The sequence below is a fragment of the Rhineura floridana genome, chromosome 7 (assembly GCF_030035675.1).
Source record: "Rhineura floridana isolate rRhiFlo1 chromosome 7, rRhiFlo1.hap2, whole genome shotgun sequence".
NCBI lineage: Eukaryota > Metazoa > Chordata > Lepidosauria > Squamata > Rhineuridae > Rhineura > Rhineura floridana.
In genome coordinates, this window is record NC_084486.1 from 758,545 (window position 1) to 783,457 (window position 24,913).

Sequence of the window (24,913 nt, forward strand, 5' to 3'; positions counted from 1 at the left end):
GAGAGATCTTTGTCTGAAAGGAAGTGAAAAAGTCAACTAGACATTGCATATTTTCTTAGAATTTTAGTTACTTGTTTATGCCAAGTATTGAGAACTCATGCCAAAGTATGAGAATGAGTGACATATTGTTATATGTTATCGTGTGATAATTGTGTAATCATGTAACCTTGAAAAAGTATATAAGCTGGTCTAAAACTCATGTCGGGGGGCTTGTTTTGAGAATTGTATCTCTGGACAACCTCCCAAATAAAGCTATCTGATCAAAGCATCTTGAGAGTATTGGTGGATAGGGCCTCCCAGTAATGAACTAAGCAGGGGTAAGCCCAGTGGGGCTTCTGCGACAATATCCACCACAAAAGGGTATAGAATCAAAGCACTTGTACACTCTGTATGGTATCAGCGATGTGGCTGCTTAATTAGACTTTCAGAAGAGAAGTCTGAGAAGTTCTGGAAGTTGAAAAAAATGTACCTACAAACCATACAGCAATGACACATGCACCATCATTAGTGCATGGTGAGAAGATCCTGTCCCAAACCTGGTGAATGTTATCTGACTACAGTAGTGAGGCCAGCAGTTGTTCTGGGAGGGAATGGCTAAAATGGGCCACCACCACCCCAGGATAGCAGGACAGTTCCAGCAACCTGGTTGTCACCCGTATCCATGTTGCTGCTGGGAGGTGCCATCAGGAGGAGAGCATGCCAGAGAGTGGAGACAGCCAGCTGCAGACCTTCTAGCCCAGTGAGAAGATTCTGCCCCCAAGCCTGAAGACCTGCCCATCTCCATAGATCAGCAAATTAGGCTCTCCTAATGGTCTCTGTGTTGGATAAGATACAAGGTACAGGGCATAGGGAATGGACTTTTAAGTGGTGGCTCCATGTATATGGAACTTCCTCCCCACTGAGGAAATATTACTGAGGTGTATCTTGCCACTTTATTCAATTCTTTTAGATCGGGGTCGCCAACCCGTCACCTGCAGCCGCCAGTGGCACTCCCAGCAGGTAGCCCTAAATCTGATCTTTACCTTGTAGAAAGAAAGTTATAGAGCAAATTGTGCAGGTACCCTTGTAAGTGATTTCTGTGAAATGAGCCAGCCTGGCTGATGTTCCATGTCCGTGTTATTAGCCAATAAGTGAAGTTAGAGCTGTGATTGATGTTGGTTGTTTGGACACCAAACAATAGGAATCCTTAGGGTCCTAAACAGCTGTTGTTTCCCCCTCTCTTTTAGTGCACTTTTGATGCTTCTGTCTTTTATTCTAGTCCTTGGAATCTCCATAGTTTGCCCTTTTCCCCTAGCAACCAGGATGCATGTTTCCTGTGCTAGGTTCGCCTAAGACTACGCAGGACGTAGAAGTTACTTTGCAAAGAGGCTTAAGCATGTCTCCTGCTTTGTAGGAGCTAAAGACCAGGGATTCATGATGAACTCAGTATAGTTCACTTACAGTATAATGGTGTACATGTCTACCCAGAAGTAAGTCTCTTTGTGTTTAATGGGGCTTGTGTTCAGGTAAGTGGGTACAGGATGGTAGCCTAGGCTTTGATTTAGGGTTGGCATTGAGGAAAAGCAGGGTTCTTGTGCCTTTAACAGCTGTATGGCAGGCAGAAATTCAACAGGACAAGCCTTTTCTAGTATGGAAATACAATTATGGAAAAAGTTTCACCATGCCTACTCTAACTTTGTGCTATGTCATGCCCCCATGGCAGCCATTTTGTGACTGGTGCCCCTAGCACTCTCTCAAAATTTGAAATGTGCCCTCTGGTCCAAAAAGGTTGGCAACCCCTGTTTTAGATGATAGCTATAGACCCACCTCTTCCATCAATCTTTTGGAGGTGGTTGGATGAATTTGATTAGTTTCCCACTGTTGTTTTGTTATGTTGCTTTTTTATGTTCTTCTCATTTCAGTTTGGCATGGTTTTTATTAAGTTTTATGTCTGTACAATGCCCTGGGACAGTAAATAAATGCATATAAATAAATAATCTGGTGTTCTGCTTCAGATGACACAATAAGCCAAATTAAGGCTTACTGGGGCCATGCAAATGTGCAGGCTCCTGGAGGGAAACTTGCTTTGCTCCTCCACAGTCTTTTTTAGTCCTGCATCACCCTGAGCTAAGCCAAGGCTTGCCTTAGTGTGTTGTCTCAACCCAGACTCATGTTTAAGCTTTCTCCTCACTAACTACGAGCTGTGGCCAAGAATAAACCTTCACTGCAGCTCGTGGTGAGGACAGAGCTTAACTACAAGCCTTTGTCTTCACATGTGCTCACCTTCTAAGAACTTGCGCATCATATAGGTCTTGGTCGTCTGAGAAAAGGGGTTGCTAGCCTCTGACTGAAGCATTTCTACATCTGGAAAAAAAGAAAAAAAGACACACATAAGTCACTCTATTCTTTTAAAAGCTTCTAAAAGCAACTGAGAGATGACTCCCATTTACAGCTGCCATATGGAGGCTACTGGAAAAGCTTCATGATAGCACTGCCAACTGAGGCTGAAGCAGGTGAAACTAAGTCCACTGCCCATGTGAATGAACCATTCACATGAGGAGTTTCTGTAGTAGCACTGCAGCTCTTGATAGTTGCTGTTTTGGATGGGGGAGGATAGTATTTCCACCTGTAAATAATCAGGTTTGCAATTTATGGGTGCTCCTGCATTCAGCTTTGCACCTGGATGCTCAGGTAGTGGCTGTGATCAAGAGTGCTCTTGCTCAGCTTAAGCTGGTGCACCAGTTGCACTATGCATGTTTCTAAGGTCTGATCTGGCCATGATAGGACACACTTTAGTGACATCCAGATTGGATTACTGCAATGTGCTCTACAGGGAGCTACTTCTGAAACTTCATCTGGTCCAGAATGTGGCAGGAAGGGTGGTAGTCGGCACTTGCCACCCTGGACCGCTTTGGAAGGAAGAGCAGGCTATAAATTTAATAAATAAATAAATATATCAAATTTGCCCATAGGACCTCCATATTATCCCACACTGTAACAGCTGGATTGATTGCTGGTTTGTTTGCAGGCACAATTAAAACTGTGAGTAATCACCTTTAAAACCCTAAATGGCTGGGTCCAGGATATCTCAGGGAACACCTCATCCTGAATCAGCTTGCTCACTCCTTAATTTTTGGTAGAGAGGCCCTTCTCTGCGTCCCACCTTTGATGGAGGTATGAATGGTCAGGATGAGAGAAAGGGCTTTCTCGATGGCTGCACCCAGATTATGGAATGCCTTGCCTCATTAGGTTTATTTGCCGCACTCCTTTGCCACTTTCTGTTGGTTGGTGAAAACTTTATCTCCTGTTCCAGCAGGCTTTTGTCATGCTGGGCAGATGAGGTGTTATATGGTGAATGCTGTTTAAGGCTTTTTATCTGTTGAGCCCGTCTTTATATCATTTTATTATGAAACATGGTACGATGACTGCTGCAAGCCACTCTGAGTAATGCAGACAAATAAATTGTTCAGTGGTAAAATAAGTCAGTCCCTCTTACCTACTAAACAAATGTATGCACAGGCAGTGATCTGAAAATTCAAATGAAGGTGCATTTGCAGCTGAAACCAAATTAGAACATTCTGTATTTTAACTGATGCATAATACCCTGCACATTAGGTATAGCCGGACCCAATTTATTGACTGATCTTTGCACTGCACTTCCTTTCAATCTGAGTGATTTGCCAGCCCAAATAAAGCTATTAATAGACATTGCCTTCGTCCAGATCTTGATCAGGCACAGAACTGTGGGGAGGGAGGTAAGGAGTCTGGGTAAGACATTCATTCTATTTACAGCAGTACATGACAGCCATGACAAACTCCTTAGAAGCCACTCCTTTAAGATTTTAACCTATTTTAATGGATAAGAAGTCTGAATTCAGTTTATTAAGCTCATGTAAATTGGAAGAAATCTGTTCCTGCATAGGAATGGAGTGTTAGACCAAAAGATTTACATGATTTTTGCTGGCGATTCTGAACAATTTGTGGAATACTTAAATTGATCATTACAGATTTGTTGCTGTTAACGTTATAACCAGATTCATTTTCAATATACTCAAGTGCCCTTGAGATGTCAGTGGACTACAACGTTCATCAGCAGCATGGCCAATGGTCAAGGATGATGGGAGTTGTAGTCCAATAACAATGGGAGGACTCCACACTGGCTATCCTTGTTCTAGTTTAGGTTAGTAAGTGGAGCGTATGGAGGGGCAGAGACATCCTCCTGACACTGGTGTCATTGTTGCTTACCCGGATGGGGCTCAGGTGGGGCAGGGCAGTGGTAAATTCAGAGTCAGGTAGGTGCCACCTTGACTTGACTGCCAGGCATCACAGAGAGCTACTTGCTATGGGTGGTTTATAAATGAAACAAATAATATAAATAAATATAAATATGCATCTAACCACATACACTGAAATTGATTCACCAAAAGCTGTGCTCACTTTTGAATCATCCATGAATATATTACGCCTCTGTTCCATATCCCTGCCTAATACCCTTCTGAAGATCAAACCAGAGAGCCTTCTGATTATTGGCAACAACCTTTGTTTTGGGTAAGCTAGTCCCAGTGACTTTGTAAAACCAAGGGGCTCAAATCCCATCATTAACAAGTAGTTTATATACTTTATATTCACTAATAATATGGTGAGTGATGGCAACACCTGCCATCTCCAAAGATGGAGAATTATATTTTTGTATGTTTGTTGGTGTTCTTCTTACTTTGCTTCTTTCCTGTGTTACTAATGTTTCTACAGAGAATCTAAACCAGAAAATTTCCCCCTCCTTATTCATCCTAGAAATCTGTGTCAAATGTATTTTTATTAATTTCAAACCCTTTTTATTGTCATGTGATGGTGAAGACAGCCTTTTGTGCTTTATATTGGAGGTTATGTTCTATTTCTATTTTGGGTGCATTAACAGTTGAATCTGAAACTGCAGTTTAATGTAAAATCAGACTGATTACAATATGCTGCTACTTTAGCAATAATAATAATAATAAATAATAAAATTTTATTTTTGAGTCGCCTATCTGGCCGAATAAACGGCCACTCTAGGCGACGTACAATATCATGATAAAATACAATATAACCAAAAATATAATAATTAAAATTAAACAGCATTAAACAACTCTAAATGACTCTAGTTGTTGGAAAAAAGAGGATGCATGTTTTCAGCCTGCTATGTTTAAACCACTTTATTTAAGGCAAGGTGTTCACGATCAATTAAAAACATAGAGCACATCTAGAATTTTGCTAGAATATATTACACCTTCCACTGTCTTATCTTGTGCAAATTGAGATACTTCTGAGGTCCACTGGAGACTATTTTGAAGAAGTCAGTGCCATTATTCCACAATTATGTTTGGAGTTTTTTTAGTATAAATTTTGCAAAGTGTTGCTGTACTTCACATATTCATAGAAACAAAAGCAAAAGAAAATGATTTACTATAGGAAACTTCACTAAAATTGCAAAGTAAATCAGACATATTTAAAGTGACCATCTCAACTATATCAACTGTCTTAATAATGTTGCTTCCTCCCGGCTAAAACAAGATCAGCACAGGACATATCTTCTTTCTATTATTTGGGCTGATTACAGGTGTTGCCACCACTCACCATATGCTCAGAGGCACATGTTACCAAATTCTTCCAAGCTACGCAGCAAGTGGATTGGACTATGAAAGACCAACCCAAATTGTTTTTGCATTTTGACAACTTTGTAGGGCAGTACAATATCTCAGAGAGGAGTTCAGGTCTCCTGCTCCCCTGGTGCATTCATTATAGCTGCCCAATTTACCTGCTTTTTAAAGTTTGGTAGAAATATCTGTGGGCTATAGGTACATTCTTAAACCGCAAGGTTTTTTGCGTATTAGTGAATTTCCTTGCTTTTTAATCCGGGAGGTAAGAAATGGGATCCTGCGCAAGTTTGCTGAGAATGGATTGATCATTTGCATGCTTATTGAGTTAAGTGGGATTTACACACACACACACACACACACACGGCAATCATGCTTAGGATAGGTGAAACTGACCACAGGGGATGGGGAAGGGAGGAGGGGGAGGAGGGAGGGGTGGAAAGGCAGAGGGGAGGACTGGGATGGGCGCAGGCAGGAGGGGGAGGGGAGAAGGAGGACAGATGCCGTCATTTGCATGTTTGAGTTCAGTGGGATTTACTCCCGTGCAATCATGCTTAGGATAGGTAAAACTGACCGGGGGGGGAGGGACGGAGGGCTGGAGTGGGCAGGGAATGCAGAAGAAGGAAGAGGGGAGGGGAGGAGGCAGGGAAAGGAGAAGGGAAGGAGGGAAAAGGCAGGTCTGATCATTTGGACTGCTGGTTGTCCTATCAGTCAGCCTTCGGATCTCCATGTGCTGTTGTTAAACGCCAGGTCGGTTCACCATAAGATCTCCCTTGTTCATGATTTAATTGTGGAGGAGGCGGCCGACCTGGCGTGCATAACTGAGACCTGGGTGGGCGATCAGGGAGGAGTTGCTCTTTCCCAGCTTTGCCCACCTGGGTATACGGTTCAGCATCATGGTAGAACCGAAGGACAGGGAGGTGGGGTTGCTGTGGTCTATAGGAGTTCTTTCTCACTCACCAAGCACCCTGTCCAGGTGTCGACTGGTTTGGAGTGTCTCCACCTTGTGCTGGGCCAGAGAGACAGACTGGGAATTTTGTTGGTGTACCGCCCACCCTGCTGCACAACAAATTCCCTAACTGAGCTGACAGAGGTAGTCTCGGAGGTATTGCTGCGGTCCCCTAGACTATTGGTACTGGGGGACTTCAACATCCATGCCGAGACTGCTTTATCTGGGGCGGCTCAGGACTTCATGGCCTCCATGACAACCATGGGGCTGTCTCAGGTTGTTACTGGCCCAACGCATGTGTCGGGACATACTCTTGATTTGATCTTCGCTACTGGACATGGAGATGGTGATCTGGTGGTTGGGGGTTTTTCATCTACCCCATTGTCATGGACAGATCACCGCTTGCTGAAGTTTAGGCTCACGGCGACCCTTTCCCTCTGCAAGGGTGGGGGACCTATTAAATTGGTCCGCCCCCGGAGACTAATGGATCCTGAGGGTTTCCAAAGGGCTCTGGGGGATTTCCCGACTGAGAAGACTGGCGCTCCTGTCGAAGCCCTGGTTGGATTGTGGAATACGGAGATGACCCGGGCGGTTGACACAATCGCTCCCATGCGCCCCCTCCTATGTAGAGCTCATACAGCTCCATGGTATACCGTGGAGCTGAGAGTGATGAAGCAAGAGAGGAGGAGGCTTGAGTGCAGATGGAGGCGAACTCCTGACGAATGCAATTATGCCTTGGTGAGTGCCTCTTCTAAGCGGTATGTAGTAGCGGTGAGGGCAGCAAAAAAGAGATATTTTGCTGCCACAATTAAGGCATCTCTCTCCCGCCCGGCGGAGCTCTTTAAAATCGTTCAAGGGCTTTTACATTCTGGCCCTCGGGACATTATAGATTCATCTGTAGCCCGCTGTGATGAGTTCGCGAGGCACTTCCAGGATAAGATCGCATGCATTCGCCGGGACTTAGACTCCAATATTATGGCAGTGGGATCTAATGAAGCATCCAGAACACGGTCTTGTCCTTGTTTATTGGATGAGTTTCAGTCTGTACAGCTTGAGGATGTTGACAAGATCCTTGGACTGGTGCGGGCGACCACATCTGTGCTGGACCCTTGCCCCTCTTGGCTGGTGAAAGCTGGCAGGACCGGAACCGCTGGCTGGGCCAAGGAGATAATAAACGCCTCTCTGAGAGAGGGAGTGGTCCCTGACTGCCTGAAAGAGGCGGTTGTGAGACCGCTCCTGAAGAAACCCTCTTTGGACCCAGATAACCTGAACAACTATAGACCTGTGGCGAATGTTCCGTTCCTGGGCCAGGTGCTAGAACGGGTGGTTGCCGGCCAGCTCCAGGGGCTCTTGGATGACACTGATTATCTTGATCCATTTCAATCCGGTTTCAGGCCCAGTTTTGGCACCGAAACAGCCTTGGTCGCCCTGTATGATGACCTTTGTCGGGAGAGGGACAGGGGGAGTGTGACTCTGTTGATTCTCCTTGATCTCTCAGCTGCTTTTGATACCATCGACCATGGTATCCTTCTGGGAAGACTCACGGAGTTGGGAGTTGGGGGTACTGTTTGGCAGTGGCTCCGCTCCTACTTGGTGGGTCGCCACCAGAAGGTAGTGCTTGGGGAACATTGCTCGATGCCCTGGACTCTCCATTGTGGAGTCCCGCAGGGATCGGTACTGTCCCCCATGCTTTTCAACATCTACATGAAGCCGCTGGGTGCGGTCATCAGGAGTTTTGGGGTGCGTTGCCATCAGTACGCTGATGACACGCAGCTCTATTTCTCCTTTTCATCCTCTTCAGGTGAGGCTGTTAACATGCTAAACCGCTGTCTGGCCGCGATAATGGACTGGATGGGAGCTAACAGACTGAAGCTCAATCCAGACAAGACCGAGACGCTGTTGGTGAGTGCCTTCTCTGCCCAGATGGAGGATGTTCATCCTGTTCTTGATGGGGTTACACTCCCCTTGAGGGAACAGGTGCGTAGCTTGGGGGTTCTTTTTGATCCTTCCTTGTCACTTGAGGCCCAGGTGGCCTCGGTGGCACGGAATGCTTTCTACCATCTTCGCCTGGTAGCCCAGCTACGTCCCTATCTGGACAGTGATGACCTCGCCTCAGTTGTTCATGCTCTGGTAACTTCTAGACTGGACTACTGCAATGCGCTCTACGTTGGGCTGCCCTTGAAGACTGTTCGGAAACTACAACTAGTCCAGAATGCAGCGGCCAGATTGCTGACGCGGACCAGAAGGTCCGCTCATATAACACCTGTTCTGGCCCGTCTGCACTGGCTTCCTGTTTGTTTCCGGGCTAGATTCAAAGTGCTGGTTTTGACCTATAAAGCCCTATACGGCATGGGACCGCAATACCTGGTGGACCGCCTCTCCCAATATGAACCTACCCGGACACTGCGCTCAACATCTAAGGCCCTCGTCCGAGTGCCATCCCATCGAGAAGCTCGGAGGGTGGTGACTAGAAATAGGGCCTTTTCTGTGGTGGCCCCCGAACTGTGGAACAGCCTCCCCGATGTGGTGCGCCTGGCGCCGACGCTACTATCTTTTCGGCGCCAGGTGAAAATCTTTTTATACTCCCAGGCATTTTAAAGTGTGTTTTAATAGCATTTTCATCATTATTTGTATTTTGGATGTTGTTTGGTTCTTTTATTGTTTGTTTGTTTTGTTTTCTTGATTTATTGTATTTATACATTGCTTTTTTTTAATCTTTTTGTACACCGCCCAGAGAGCCTTCGGGCTTAGGGCGGTATATAAATAAAATAAATAAATAAATAAATTCGTATGATTATTGAGTTGAATTGGATTTACTCCTATGCAATCATGATTAGGATAGGTAAAACTGACCAGGCTGGGCCTGCCAACCAAGACGTCTTCTGTATCTTTCACAGTTGGGCAGGGGGGAGAATTCTACCTTGTGGTTTTTCCCATTACAATGTTGCAAGAACACCTGCACTTGGCTGACTTTCTCTTCTCCTAAAGATACAGGATCAGTCTCAGGCCCTGAACCTGGCAACCCTACTTCCCACCCAAATTTAAAACAAAGCTGTCCCTGGCCACATCCACGCCAAGCCTCTATTACACTTTGGACAATCATTATTTATTTATCTATTTATTCAGTGTATTTATATACTGCTCCATAGCAGAAGCTCTCTGGGAGGTTTACAATAACTAAAAACATTAAAAACAAATATACAAATTTAAAAACACATCTTTTAAAAACAATTTAAAAGAATTTATCATGGCTTCTCTCAAAGCCATGGCTCAAAGCCAATCATGGCTTCTCTCAAAGAATCCTGGAAAGTGTAGTTAGTGAAGGGTGCTGAGAGTTGCTAGGAGACGCCCTGTTCCTCTCACAGACCTTCAATCAGAGTGGCTGACTGTTAACCATTCTCTCAGGGGAATAGGAGTCTCCTCTCAGCACCCTTCACAAACTACACTTCCCAGGATTCTTTGAGGGAAGCCATGACGGTCTCAAGTGAAATCAAGTCTGGTGTGGCCCTCTGATTAGCCAAGCCCAGCAGCTGTGAGGCTTTTAGAACACAGTTGGTCCTTACTGAGCATGCCCAGTGTTATAATAGGCTTCCAGCCAAAATTTCTTCCATTAATTAAAAATCAACCAGGCATTTTTTTTAACTTTTAAACTGCGGTAGATGAAGGTCAGAGTATGGGGCAAGGTCAGTATTAGGATTACAGGTACTCTGTGAACATGGCTGATTTTTAATGAATTTCAACAGATTATGAGAACTCTGGCAGAAAAAAGTCCAAAAGGGCTCTGAGGTTTTTCTCTCTCTTTTTAGACTTTGAACTCTTGATTCTCTCTGACTGTTTTGTGTATCGCCATGAAAATTGACAGGGTTGTTAAGCAAGCGTTTCTGAGTAATGTACTAAACCGCTGCCTGGCCGCGATAATGGACTGGATGAGAGCTAACAAACTGAGACTCAATCCTGACAAGACTGAGATGCTGTTGGTGGGAGGGCTCTCTGTCCAGATGGATGATGTCCGACCTGCCCTAGATGGGGTTACACTCCCCCTAAAGGAGCAAGTCCGTAGTTTGGGGGTCTTATTAGATCCGCTCCTGTCAAGTAGCCTCGGTGGCATGGAATGCGTTCTACCAGCTTCGGCTGGTAGCCCAACTACGACCCTATCTGGAGAGGGAGAACCTCGCCACAGTTATCCATGCTCTGGTAACCTCTAGATTGGACTACTGTAATGCACTCTATGTAGGGTTACCTCTGAAGACGGTTCGGAAACTTCAGCTGGTGCAGAACGCTGTGGCCAGAGTCCTTACTGGGACTAAAAAATTTGATCACATAACACCTGTTCTGGCCCAGCTGCACTGGCTACCAATATGTTTCTGGGCCAGATTCAAAGTGTTGGTTCTTACCTATAAAGCCCTTAATGGCATCGGACCGCAATACCTGGCGGAACGCCTCTCCCGCTATGTACCTACCCGGTCGCTGCGCTCGACGTCAAAGGCCCTTCTCCGTGTCCCAACGCATAAGGAGGCACGGAGAATGACAACTAGAGCTAGGGCCTTCTCGGTGGTGGCCCCCGATTTATGGAACGCCCTCCCTGACGAGATACACCTGGCACCTTCTCTGTTATCTTTCCGGCGCCAGGTAAAGACCTACCTCTTTGCCCAGGCATTTTAAAAAAATTAAAATTGAATTTAAATTTGGAAATTTTTAATTATGTTTTATTGTGTACTGTATTGTATTTACATCTGCTTGTATTTTAATCTGTTTTATTATGCTGTACACCGCCCTGGGAGCTTATTGCTATAGGGCGGTCTAAAAATGTAATAAAATAAATAAATAAATAATAAACTATAAGTTTTGTAAGGTTTTGTTTTGAAATGAGCTTATGGGAAGCATCAGAATGGCATGCGGGGGTATTTTCCATTTAACATTGCAGAATGTGAAAAATCCATGCTGGCTATAGTATACAGCCACTCTCGTGGCTGTATAATATTACCATACAGTCATTACTTTGCAATACAATTCTTCACAATACCCTTGCCAGTGAATGTCTAAGCCCCTTGGCCACACAGATGATAGATACATTACTGCTCAGTCAACACCCTGACATAAATCCAGACTAGTCTAGATTGGTGTAATCCTTTATAATCACATTTAACCTCCTTGCCAAGACAACAGTAAAGATTATTGAATACTAGTTGATCAGGGAGAGGGGACTGTAAGATGATGGCAGCGTAAGATCACCACCACTACTTTTTGGAAGGAACATTAAATGAGACTCTGACCATGACCAAAGAATTTTCCCATGTTCCCATAACATTGTTGTATAAGGAAACCAGTCTTAAGAAATACAGTTCTTATAAAGTTCAGCCATAAGCCATTTTATGGAGTTTTGCCCAATTTAACACTTCACTTGTTCATTTACCATATATGTCATCAGGCTATCTTACTATTGTCTATGTTCTCTGGATATTTTAGGAAACTCTAGTTTGTCCGTATGCTGTACATATACATGGCGTTTGTATAAATCTGAGTAATATGCAGCAAATGTCTTATATATCTGTTGAACTGGAAGACAATTGGGAGTTCTGAGTAGCCTTAATCAGCCTATATACTTGAAGCTTTCTCAGTTGCCATGCAAGCAGTCTGCTAGATCTCACATCCTACTAACAATAAATTTGTTTAGTGTACAGTGGTGGTTTTGTCAATAATTCTCAATAATAAAATATCAATAATTTAAGATATGCAGATGATACCATGCTACTAGCAGAAACCAGTAATGATTTGAAACGAATGCTGATGAAAGTTAAACAGGAAAGCACAAAAGCAGGACTACGGCTGAACGTCAAGAAGACTAAAGTAATGACAACAGAAGATTTATGCAACTTTACAGTTGACAATGAGGACATTGAACTTGTCAAGGATTATCAATACCTCGGCACAGTCATTAACCAAAATGGAGACGATAGTCAAGAAATCAGAAGAAGGCTAGGACTGGGGGGGGGGGCAGCTATGAGAGAACTAGAAAAGGTCCTCAAATGCGAACATGTATCACTGAACACTGAAGTCAGGATCATTCAGACCATGGTATTCCTGATCTCTATGTATGGATGTGAAAGTTGGACAGTGAAAAAAGCAGATAAGAGAAAAATCAACTCATTTGAAATGTGGTGTTGGAGGAGAGCTTTGCGCATACCATGGACTGCGAAAAAGACAAATACTTGGGTGAACAAATTAAACCAGAACTGTCACTAGAAGCTAAAATGATGAAACTGAGGTTATCATACTTTGGACACATCATGAGAAGACATGATTCACTAGAAAAGACAATAATGCTGGGAAAAACAGAAGGGAGTAGAAAAAGAGGAAGGCCAAACAAGAGATGGATTGATTCCATAAAGGAAGCCACAGACCCGAACTTACAAGATCTGAACAGGGTGGTTCACGACAGATGCTCTTGGAGATCGCTGATTCATAGGATCGCCATAAGTTGTAATCAACTTGAAGGCACAAAACAGCAACAACAGTGGTTTCGTGCTCCATTAGTTTCTATTAATTATAACTTTTTTCTGGCCTTTGTGAGATGTTAATTTTTTTTATAGCACTTGGTTTTTTATGTGCATGTGAGCTCCAGAATAGCTATTTCTGCAAACAACTCCCTCCTGAATCAATCTCTCCCTCCTTCCTCTCTTCCAATTTTTTTTTAAATGAACCAGACTCTCTCAGCTGTTTTGAAGGCACCCTAAACTTTTAAGTAGACCACATTTAATACCACATTGGCTTGTGGTATTAAAGTTGAATCTTTAAAAAAAAAATGCTGTTCAATTTCCAAGATTTCATATTAGCCTTTCAGTCATGGACTCAGCAACACTCAAACAGTCAGATCATATGTCTGGGAATATAATTGAACCTTGGACATTTGGTATCAGGGAAATGGATGCCAGAATCAGATCACTCCTATGGCAAGTTTTTTGGAAATCACAATAAATGAACAATTACTTGTGTTTTCATAAATGTGTTAATTAAGGCTCTCCAGGTGTCAGTTAAGTCAGTCTGCCGGATACACCTTTTCAGAAACTTCCCTCAGTAGTATCAGGACTGGCCTGAGGCAAAGAACAGGATAGTGTCCTCTCCCCATTCCACATATAGGAAGGAGCCTGTCCCGTTCAGAGTGGGATCCACAAGGCTGAGATGCAGGTGTGACTTCCCGGAAGTGAGTGCTCAGCTGGTGACTGTCTCTGAGAGATCTCTGCCTCAGAGGAAGCTTTTTTCAGGTTAAAAGCCAGTTAAAAGGAAACTTTGACTGGCTTAAATGTTCTCCAAGGTATAGGAGAACCGATCAGATTCTCCACAAGACTTCGTTGAGCTGTCGGCGGCTGGAATTGATCAGGAAATTCCTGAGATAAGAAGGCATGCCGATCGGCTGAAGACGGAGTCAGGACTTCCATGCAAGCTGTACTGGGATAAAGCGAAGCGATTTTTTTCCTTCAAAAAAAAAACGTCCTTAACCAGCGAGCCTACTTCTGTCTAAATCTTATCATTTGGCTTAAATTACTACAATAAAAGGGATTTGTTTACGAATCAGCAACTGAGAAACCTGGGTGAGTCATACTTTTTCTCTTTTAAATATAATTAAGGAAGAAAGAAAATGTAAACAACTTATATATTTTTTTTTACGACAAAAAGCTGGCCTGAATTTGGAGCTTTAAAGTTTAAAAACGGATGAGAGGTAATTATTATTTGATGGAAATATATTTTGGACTATTTTTCTCCTTGGACTATTTTTTTTTGGACGAATCTGCTGTTCATATATGTTACTAATCGCTTGGTGTTGGCTGTATTGGGAACCAGGATTGTTTTGCATTCTTGGACGTAGATAAGAACTGTGTTGTGCTGGCTGGACTATAATAACAGGCCTGGAATATTAACTCTTTTGTTGGTGGAGGAAAAAAAAAAAGAAATAGACTGCCTCTAGGTTTTGGAACAGTGGTTAATATCAGAAATTAAAGGCTTCTTTTGAAAATGACAACTAAAAAAGCAACTAGGGCCCAGGAGCGAAGAGGTTCTATTGACCCACAGGAAGGGGCTATACCCCCAGATATGTTTCAAAAAATAATGGAAGGGATTAATGCTATAAAACAGGAAATGAAAACTGAATTGATAGATATAAAAGACTATATTAAAACACAAGTGGATGAGATTAAAGGGACAATTGGGCAAATAAAGGAGGATGCAAAAAATACTAAAGAAAAGGTACAAATCTTGGAGAATAGAACAGATATATTAAATCTGGAATTAGAAAAAAACTTGGACTATTTGGCTGTGACTGAAATGAGAAATAAAGAGCATTGTTTGAGATTCCGTGCAATCCCTGAGGAAATAGGTGAAGACATCAGAGATAAAATTGTTAATGCTTTAGTAAAATTTCTGGATTTGAATGAAGATCGGATGGAATTTGAAATAGACAAAGTTTATAGAATTAATTCCAGATATGCAACAATGAAAAAAATTCCAAGAGATGTGCTTGTTCATTTTATAAAAAAGACGACCAGAGATATGGTATTACAGCAACACTTTAAAAATACCTTTAAAATTGATGGTAAGGAAATACTGGTGATGAAAGAAATTCCTATTAGACTTCTACGTAAGAGAAAAGAATATGCTTTCCTTACAGAAAAACTTAAGCAATGCAAAATTCAATTTAGATGGGATGTTCCAGAAGGAGTGATCTTTACATTCAGACAACAGAAATATAGATTGAATACTGTTCAAAAAGCAAGGGACTTCTTGAGAAAAGCTTTAAAAGATATGGAAGAAGATAAACTCAAAGATATGGATATAATTCCTGGGAAACAAAGTCAACAAGGATACGCAGAGGAGGGGAAGGAAGATGATGGATTAAAAGGAGCATCAGGCACATTTTAAAATACACGCTTAAAGATGGATTACAAATATCTAACTTGGAATATAAATGGAGCCAACACGGCGCAGAAGAGAAAGAAAGTGTTTCATTATTTGAAAAAATTAAAATTGGATATAATTTGTTTACAAGAAACTCATATTAAGAAGAAAGATTCCAAATATTTGATTTGTAAAAATTTGGGTGAAGAATTTATTTCAGCTGGACCAAAAAAAAAAAAATGGAGTTGTTCTTTACATTAACCCACAATTGCTTCCTAAATTGGTATTACCGGATGATAGTGGTAGATTTGTGGGGGTTGAAATTACTTTACAGGGTACAAACATTTTGATAGTGGGTATTTATGCTCCCAATGAAGATAAAACAAGGTTTTACACAGGACTTATGGAAAAATTGTCAGAGTTTTCATATGATCATTGGTGCGTCATGGGTGATTGGAATGGGGTAATCTCACCAAAAATTGATAGGCTTTCTGAAAAAAATATCAAAGAGACACAGGGTAAATTACCGAAGATTTGCTTTGAACTGATGGAACATTTAGAATTGGTGGATACCTGGAGATATATAAATGATAACGCAAAGGAATTTACTTATTTTTCAGAAAGACACAAAACATTCTCGAGGATTGATATGATTTGGATGTCTAAAATTTTAGCGAAGGATATTTTTAAAATGGATATATTACCAAAAACTTTTTCGGACCACAATCCTGTGATATTAACCTTAAAAAAAAAAATCTTGGATTTAGATGGAGACTAAATGAATCTTTACTTCAGAATGACAAAGTAGTACAAGAATGTAAGAAGAAATTAAAAGAGTTTTTTGAACATAATTTACATAAAGGAACAAGTGAAAACATCGTTTGGGATACAAGTAAGGCATTTATGAGGGGATATTTTATTAAATGTAACTCTGAATTAAAAAAAAAGAAACAACAGAAAATGCAATTAATTTTGGAAGAAATAAAACAAAAAGAGGAAGAATTGAAAAAGAATCCAACTAAAGTTTCTATTGTAAATCAAATTAAAATGTTACAGAAACAAGTGTCAATGTTGACAGTTAGAGAAATTGAAAGGAAACTAAATTTTGCTAAACAAAGGACTTTTGAATTTGCAAATAAACCTGGGAAATGGTTAGCATATAAATTAAGAAAAGAACGTCAAAAAAATATTATTTTAAAGATACAAGAAGGAGATGAGACGCTGACAGATAATGTAAAAATCAAAAAGATTTTTCATCAATATTATTCAACATCGTACAAGTGTCAGGAAATTCCATCTGAAAAAATAGAAGAGTATATATCTAAACAGAATTTGCCTAAAATTACAGATTTTCAGAGACAAGCTATTAATGGCCCTATTACGTCAAGAGAGATATCTGAAGCTATAAACAAAATTAAATTAGGAAAGGTGCCAGGACCAGATGGGTTATCTGCAATGTATTATAAATGTTTGGAGGAAGAACTCTTGCTACCTTTACAGTCTACAATGAATTTTATTCTGCAAGAGGGAAAGATACCGGATAGTTGGAAAAATGCTAATATAACATTAATACCTAAAGAGGAGCAAGATTTAACTAAAACAAAAAATTATCGGCCAATATCTCTATTGAATAATGACTATAAAATTTTTACAATGATCTTGGCAGAAAGATTGAAAATAATATTGCAACAATTTATTCAGGAAGATCAATCAGGGTTTTTACCTAAAAGACAATTACGTGACAACGTCAGGAATGTCTTGAATGTGTTGGAATATTTAGAACAACGAAATGATAAACAAGCAGCTTTGATTTTTTTAGATGCTGAAAAAGCATTTGATAATTTGAATTGGAAATTTATGTTTCAGGTTTTGGAGCAAATGGATTTTGGAGACAATTTTATAAAATGGATTAGATCGATTTATACATCTCAGAAGGCCCAGATAATTGTTAACGGAGATTTAACGGATTCATGTGAAATACAAAAGGGTACAAGACAGGGATGTCCATTATCTCCCCTTTTATTTATTCTGGTCTTAGAAGTGCTGCTTAGGGATATAAGGCAAGATAAAAGGATTTCGGGATTAAAGATAAAAAAAGAAGAATATAAATTGAGAGCATTTGCTGATGATTTGATAATTGTACTAGAAAACCCTTTGGAAGGAATTCATATATTGATGGACAAATTAAAAGAATTTGGACCGTTAGCAGGATTTAAGATCAACAATCAAAAAACAAAGATGTTGGTGAAAAATTTAACTTTAAGGGAACAGAAAGAGTTAATGGACAAGACAGATTTTACAATAGAAAAAAAGTTGAAATATTTGGGTATCATTATGACAAATAAAAACTCAAAGTTGTTTCATAATAATTATGAAAAATTATGGACAGAGATTAAGAAAGACTTGCTAAGATGGGATAAACTACAACTGTCATTAATGGGTAGAATATCTGTGATAAAAATGAATGTATTACCGAGAATGATGTTTTTGTTTCAAACAATACCTGTAATATCCTCTGATTTACCTTTTAAACAATGGCAAAAAGATATCTCTAAATTTGTATGGCAAGGAAAAAAACCAAGAGTTAAATTTAAACTACTACAAGATGCCAAAGAAAGAGGAGGACTGGGATTACCAAATCTGAGACTTTATTTTGCTGCCTGCTGTCTAGTCTGGATAAAGGAATGGATTTTATTGAGGAATAAAAGACTATTGGATTTGGAGGGCCATAATTTGAAGTGGGGATGGCATGGATATCTATGGTATGACAAAGTAAAAGTAAATGTAGACTTTAACAATCATTTTATAAGACGTCCTCTGTTGAAAATATGGAATAGATACAAACCAAGGTTTTATTCGAAAATACCATTATGTGTCTCAAGTCAAGAAGCGTTTTATAGAAGAGAAATGACTGGAAAAGAGAAATGGTTAACTTATCAAGAACTATTAGAAAATGTACATGGAGAATATACAATGAAAGAGAGAGAACAACTGACAAAGGAAGGATATAGTTTTCAATGGTTTGCCTATTTACAATTGTTAGAAAGATATAAAATGGACAAGAAAATGTATGGGTTTGAAATAAGTAAATCTGATTTTGAAATAGGATTGTGTACAAATGATGAAAATATAATTGCGAAAATGTATAAACTCTTATTGAAAATGGATATGGAGGAAGAACAAGTAAAAGAGTGTATGGTAAAGTGGGCAAAAATTTTTGGTCATAACATACAAATGGATCAATGGGAAAATATGTGGAAAAAAGGTTTGAAATTTACACTATGCTATAATCTTAAAGAAAATTTTTATAAAATGATGTACCGTTGGTACATGACTCCAGAAAAGTTGTCAAAAATGTATAGTAATGTTTCTAATGTTTGTTGGAAATGTAAACAAGAAGGATCATTTTATCATATGTGGTGGTTATGTAAAAAGGCAAAATCATTTTGGGCACAGATAGGTAGGAAGATGCAAAAAATTCTAAAGATAAATATTCAGTCAAAACCAGAATTTTTTTTATTGGGTTTTATGGATAAACAAATAGAAAAGAAATATGGAAGAATAATATTATATATGATTACGGCAGCAAGATTATTATATGCACAAAAGTGGAAAATGGAATCAATACCAACAATGGAAGAATGGCTATTGAAATTAATGGATTTAGTAGAAATGGACAAATTGACATGTTTACTTAGAGAAAAATCGACAGATACATTTCTTAAGGAATGGAAGCCTCTCTTGGACTTTTTGTTGAAAGATCAAAATAAAATGATGATACTGGGATTTGACGATTAATTAAGACAGCCTACGGAGAAAAGGGATTCTGTATGTATACATTAAGGGACAGGTTTGATGTATATTATATACTTATAGCTGATCTGCGACAAATCGGAAGTCAACTATTTTATTTTTACTTTTTGTTGATGTATTGCTATGTTTTTTTGACTTTGTTTTGTTTGTCTTTTGAAAAATTTGAATAAAAATTATTAAAAAAAAAAAAAAAAGGCTGAGATGCAGGTGTAATTAATTCTTGTTTTATTAGAGTAATAGATACATCAAAAGCAGTACGTTTCATAGAGACCACTAAACTAACTCACTAGAATTAGCTGCACTCTAGACATGCTCTGCAATGTATAAAGAAAGCTGACTCAGCAGCTCCTCCCCTGGAGCCACAGGTTTAAGTAGGGAAAGTCCTTGATCTTAATCTCTGACTCCTTCTCAAGTCCTGCCTCTGACCCGTCCGTTTCTCATGACGATGAGCGCGGGGTGATGGGGGCGGGCGTCCAATGGCTCGTCCGAAAGGGCCTCGGCAACAGGCTCGATGTCAGGGGGAGGTTGCTCTCCTGGCACTTCCCAAGAACCGCTAGGCAGAGGGGGGGGAGCGCACCCTCCGGAGCAACTTCCAATGGCTCCTCGTCTTGGTCTGGGGTGGGGCACGCTCTTCTTCAGAGAGCGTGCCATCCGTGGGAACTGACCCTGGCTCCAACTCACTCCCACATCCCCTATCCTGCGGAGACTCGACAACTCCTGGATCTACCGCCCCTTCTGACAGCTGGGGACCCTGAAACTCATGCCTTCCCCCTTCCTGGCCCCCGCGGAGGAGCTGAGGCCCAACAGAGCCAATTGGACAAGCAGTTGAATCTTACCTCATCTCTGGCAGGGGTTAGCTTCCTCCACTGCACCTGAGGCTGAAGGCTAGTTTATGAGAGGCATAATAAACTCTGTCTTCCAACAGAAGAGACTGGCTGAGGGACTTAGGAAGAACACCGAGGGGACTGTTGCCATTGTCCCTCAGTGTCTCCCACCTGAGGCACTTGCCTCAATTTGCCTAATAGTAGCACTGGTGTTGAATAACAAGCTTATGTTTTGATGTTCTATCATAGTAGAACTAAAACTATAATAAAGTCCCTTCCTAAACAGCTTCCCCGATCGAAAGGTCTTGAGGTCTTGCAAGATTTTCAACTCTGAGTTTCTTTCCTGGACATTTCCCCCCCTTAATAATGTTATTTGTTATTTAATTTAACCTTTGTAAATTGTATTGCCTTTATTGTTGTATTTTTATATTTGTGTCTATTTTTCTTTGTAAGCCGCCTTGAGAGCCTTTGGCCGAAAGGTGGGGTAGAAGTAAATTTAATAAATAAATAATAAATAAGTTTGAATGTGTTACTAAAATCATAGACACTTCTGTCAGGGCTGGACCATGAGCTGCAGCCTGAGATAAACCAAGAGCTAGGAACCAGAAGCTGTGGGACAAGCCAGTAGTCAGGACTGGGGAAAAAACCAGGACCAAAGGGCAAACCAGGAGGCAGGATCAAAGCACAACCTAGAAGTCAGGACTGAAGAACAGCCAAGGATACAGGAATATGACAAGCTGAGGGAGACCTTGTTAGTCAAGCAAGGCTCAACAACCCCTTGATAGTCTTTTTTGCCCAGAAGGATCAAATGGGGTGGGGAGCATTCTGACTCAGCCCTAGTTTACGCACATTGTCTCTTGTAGTGTAATAGAAATGTGGAATGTAACAGCAGGATGGACGCTATACATACACAAGCCCTCTGTAGCTCCAGAAACCAAGCCAGACATCGATTCGTAGAGCTCCTCGTCACAACCAGGGTTCAGAGAACATTTCATCAACAGGTCAGTGGAGAGATGAGCCATGGACTCGTACACAGAATCATCCTCCTTACCCTGCATCAGCTCCTCCTTTATGTGACTTTTCAGCATATCTGCTGTCTCCTAGAAGGTGAAGAAAGGAAAGCAATGGGCTCCTGAGGCAGTGATGACTGCCTCTGAATCACATACCCGCATAATCAATTCAAAGCATGCTCCTACTACATTTTATCCTTTATGCGCAGAGGTGCTGTTAAACCGTACTTTGGGGCCAAGGTTCAGGGCACCTCACAGCAGAATGAACAGGAGGGCAACCATACAGAGGATACAGATGCTCACACCATTTTGTGAATTCTTTAAAAGGTTAAAGGCACAGCCCATCAAAGTACAGGCATACATCATCTAGCCCATGTTTTAAAAAAACACAAGCAAGATTTCCCCTTCCCTTTGCAAGAATGCACCTCTACACTTAATGGAACTACAGGGGTTTCAAAGCATTATTTTACTATATTTCACTTTCTGCCTTTTCTACCCTTTAGCACTGCTGTGCACATCTGCCCTGATTCGATTAAGCTACAATCCCTTTCTGTGGGTCTCTTTCCCACAGGAAGATTACTCATCCCTTGCTGCCTATTATATGTGGGAAAGGAAAATATCACTAGTGATGCTGGATCAGGTGGGACTTGCTTGGCTATGCCAAGAACAAAATGCAGAGAAGGGGCTGATCACCTGCAAAGGTCTAAACTGTGCATTAACTCTTTAAAATACTGGGCCTCAGAATTCCCAGGAAAGCAGAACAAAAAGGTGTTATCTTCCACCTCTGGCACTGTTCCATAAAGACACTGACCCACCAGTCTCCCATCAACAAACCACAGTGCCCTTGCATGTGCTTTCCCTGTCTACTTGAGGATCTGTCCAACATTGTTCACAGGAGTTATTTCTCTACATGAAAAATGAAGCATTGAAATCCACACCTGATGTCACCAACCCTAATTCTACAGGTAGAATCTAGAATAATTCTGGGTGTGAGTTCTCAGGATCTCTTCTTCACATTATTATTTTACTGTAAGAAAGGAATCATCCAAATGAGCTAGAGACCTTCAGGGAAAATGCATCTTGATCCTCTGGAGACTTGGGGAAAGGGGACACATTCAAATGCTATTAGCATTTTATGAAAGGAATAAGGCTGTAAAAGTGCAGCATTGGCATTTTTGCCCAAGTACTTTCTATGTGAGGCACCATCCTGTGCAGTTAAGCTTCAGGAATCACAATACTGAGGAGTCACCATTACAACATCCTGACAACAGGGAATAGAAGGGAAATATCTTACCACATATTCATCAATGAACTGTCGGAGATCTTTGAAGCCCTCATTCTCTGCAATGTTGTTGGGATAGTAACCATGCTTGTTGGCAACACTGTAGGCCTGAAGGGCTCCAGGGCATGTAAGCAAAAGGGCTGTGAGGTTCTTTAGCCCATATTTTGCAGAAAAGTGCAGCAGAGTTGGCAGTTCTTCATCCCTCTGGCCTAAAAAAAAAAAAGACAATTAAGGTTCCTTTTTTAGCACCAGCTTTGCCAGTGGATGATAAATGCAGTACTGGCAATTCAGTAGCTTTTTACTGTGTGGAAACTGCCGCTGTACAAAAATGTATCCTCCAATTTCTCGAAAGTTTTCTTCCCCTCAAAAGAGGCTTTTATTTTTCTACCTCATTCACAGGATGCATTAGAACAGAGGTGGGGAAACTTCTGGATTGGTGGGCTAGATCTTTATCTCTCCGCCCCTGTGGGACACCCATCTGTAACCATCTGACATCATGATGACTTCAAGTGACTGATAAGTGGGCACCCAACAGTCAAAGTTGACCCATGGGGGTGGGGGGAGGGGTCCCCGCAGAAAATATGCTGGTGAAGCAGAACCCAGCAGAGGGTTCAATCTCTGCAAGGGTCTGAGCAGGATTTAACCCCCCAGTCATTAACTGAAGAGCTGGAGATTATTATCCGGCTGTGTTGGCTGTGTCCTGGTTTCCCTGTGTGGAACTGGTGGGCGCAGCCAATGCAGAATTGAACCTTAGCATTTCCATTGCTGACTTCCTACATGTTGCAAAGGGTTCTGGGCCATTTATTAGAGGGCAGGCACAGTTCACCCAGGTCTCTTTTTGTTTCTCACTAAGAGTGTACTCTAAGGACTTTGCTATATTGTTACTTCTTGGTGCATGTCTAGAAGGAGCCTGACAATGAAAGACTGCAGGTCCATTTATTCTCAGTCGGTGGTATTAGCACCTCTTGGATCTTGCTTTGATGGAAGAACCAGCTCACCAGATTCATTTATCCCAATGTTTTCATTTGACAGTTTCTTTTAGCATAAAATGGCATGGTATCCATTTATTTCCTTTGTGATGCTTCTTCTCAGCAATGTTCTTTATAGCATAAGTCAATTAGGATTGATCATATCACCATGTAACTCGCTGATTAACAAAAGCAGATATTTATCTGCATTAGGGTTGCCAGGTCAGAAGCATCCCAAAACCTGAGATTTTAGGGGCGGGCCCAAGTGATGTCACGGGGTGGGCCCGAGTGACATCACGGGGTGGGCCCGAGTGATGTCATTAAGCATGATACATTAAGCATCAATCACAGTTGCTTGGAGCATACAATTAAAAAAAAATCTGACTGGAAATTAAGCTAGACATCTTAGCTAAAAGATGGAGCCTCGGTAAGGAACATTTAATCTAGCCTACTTGCTTTCGGCAAGAAGGGTTTAAGTGCCTTCAGGCCAGGCCAGTCACCAGAAGGCCACTGTAGGAAGAAAGGAGCCTAGTGTTGTGGAGATGTTAGATGGGAGTATTCGGGAGTAAAGATGGATGCCCTTGAAGGCTGCAATTCTAAACACACGTACTAAGGGACTAAGCCCCCATAGAACTCAACAGGACTTACTTCTGAGTAGATATAGTTTGGACTGTGCTGTTGGTAAAGCTTGACTAGGGATCCTCTGCAAAGACATCCATATCCAAGCAGGGTTGGCAACCCCCTGCCTGGAATGCCCTGCCCAGAATGGCCCTGCCCTTATCTTTTAATGTGGCTGCTCCAAACTTCTTTACAGATTTGACCACTTCAGAAAGAGGTCTGAGAAATGAGTAAGAGTAAGAAGATTATCCTTTCTGTCTGCAAAGATGCCCTCATCCTTCCCCTGCGCCCAGCAGAAGCTCTGGGCCAGGCAGGACGCATTGGCATCTCATAGAGGACACCCTCCCCTTTCATGGGGTGTATGATTTGTCCTGGCCAGAGCAGATGTTGGGGTGGGCACCCCAAATTACTTATTTTTCCTGTATGTTTTTTTCTGCTTTGTTTTTGTATAGATGCCCTCTGCTGTGCCCTGCACCCAACAGAAGCTCTGGGCCAGGCAGGACACAGTGGCATCTCGTAGAGGATACCCTTCCCTTTCCTGGGGTATATGATTTGTGCTGTCCCAGAGCAGACTTTGGGGGGGTACCCCCAGTTACTTATTTTTTTCTATGTGTTTTTGTCCATTTTGATTTTGCATTGATGCACCCGTGCGTGCCCGGTGCCCAGCAAAAGCTCTGGGCTGGACAGGATGCACTGGCATCTCGTAGAGGACACCCTCCCCTTTCCTGGGGTATATGATTTGTCCTGGCCCAGAGCAGATTTTGGGGTGGGCACCCCCAGTTACCTATTTTTTCCTGTATGTTTTGGTCTGCTTTGATTTTGCATAGATGCTCTCCTCCGTGCCCTGCGCCCAGCAGAAGCTCTGGGCCAGGCGGGACACAGTGGCATCTCGTAGAGGACACCCTCCCCTTTCCTGAGGTATATGATTTGTCCTGGCCCAGAGCAGAGTTT

At 41.6% G+C, this 24,913-nt stretch overlaps 1 protein-coding gene across 3 annotated transcripts in view; it reads right to left on the minus strand.

Annotated features, from left to right (window-relative positions):
* Positions 1 to 24,913, minus strand: part of PIK3AP1 (phosphoinositide-3-kinase adaptor protein 1) — a 99,068-nt gene that overhangs the window by 21,374 nt on the left and 52,781 nt on the right. For all 3 annotated transcript variants that reach the window (XM_061634636.1, XM_061634635.1, XM_061634637.1), the window contains 3 exons: positions 22,389 to 22,585; positions 20,995 to 21,184; positions 2,263 to 2,343 (listed from right to left, as the gene is read on the minus strand). In XM_061634636.1, the coding sequence (XP_061490620.1) occupies positions 2,263 to 2,343; positions 20,995 to 21,184; positions 22,389 to 22,585 (468 nt within the window). The remainder of the gene's footprint in view (positions 1 to 2,262; positions 2,344 to 20,994; positions 21,185 to 22,388; positions 22,586 to 24,913) is intronic.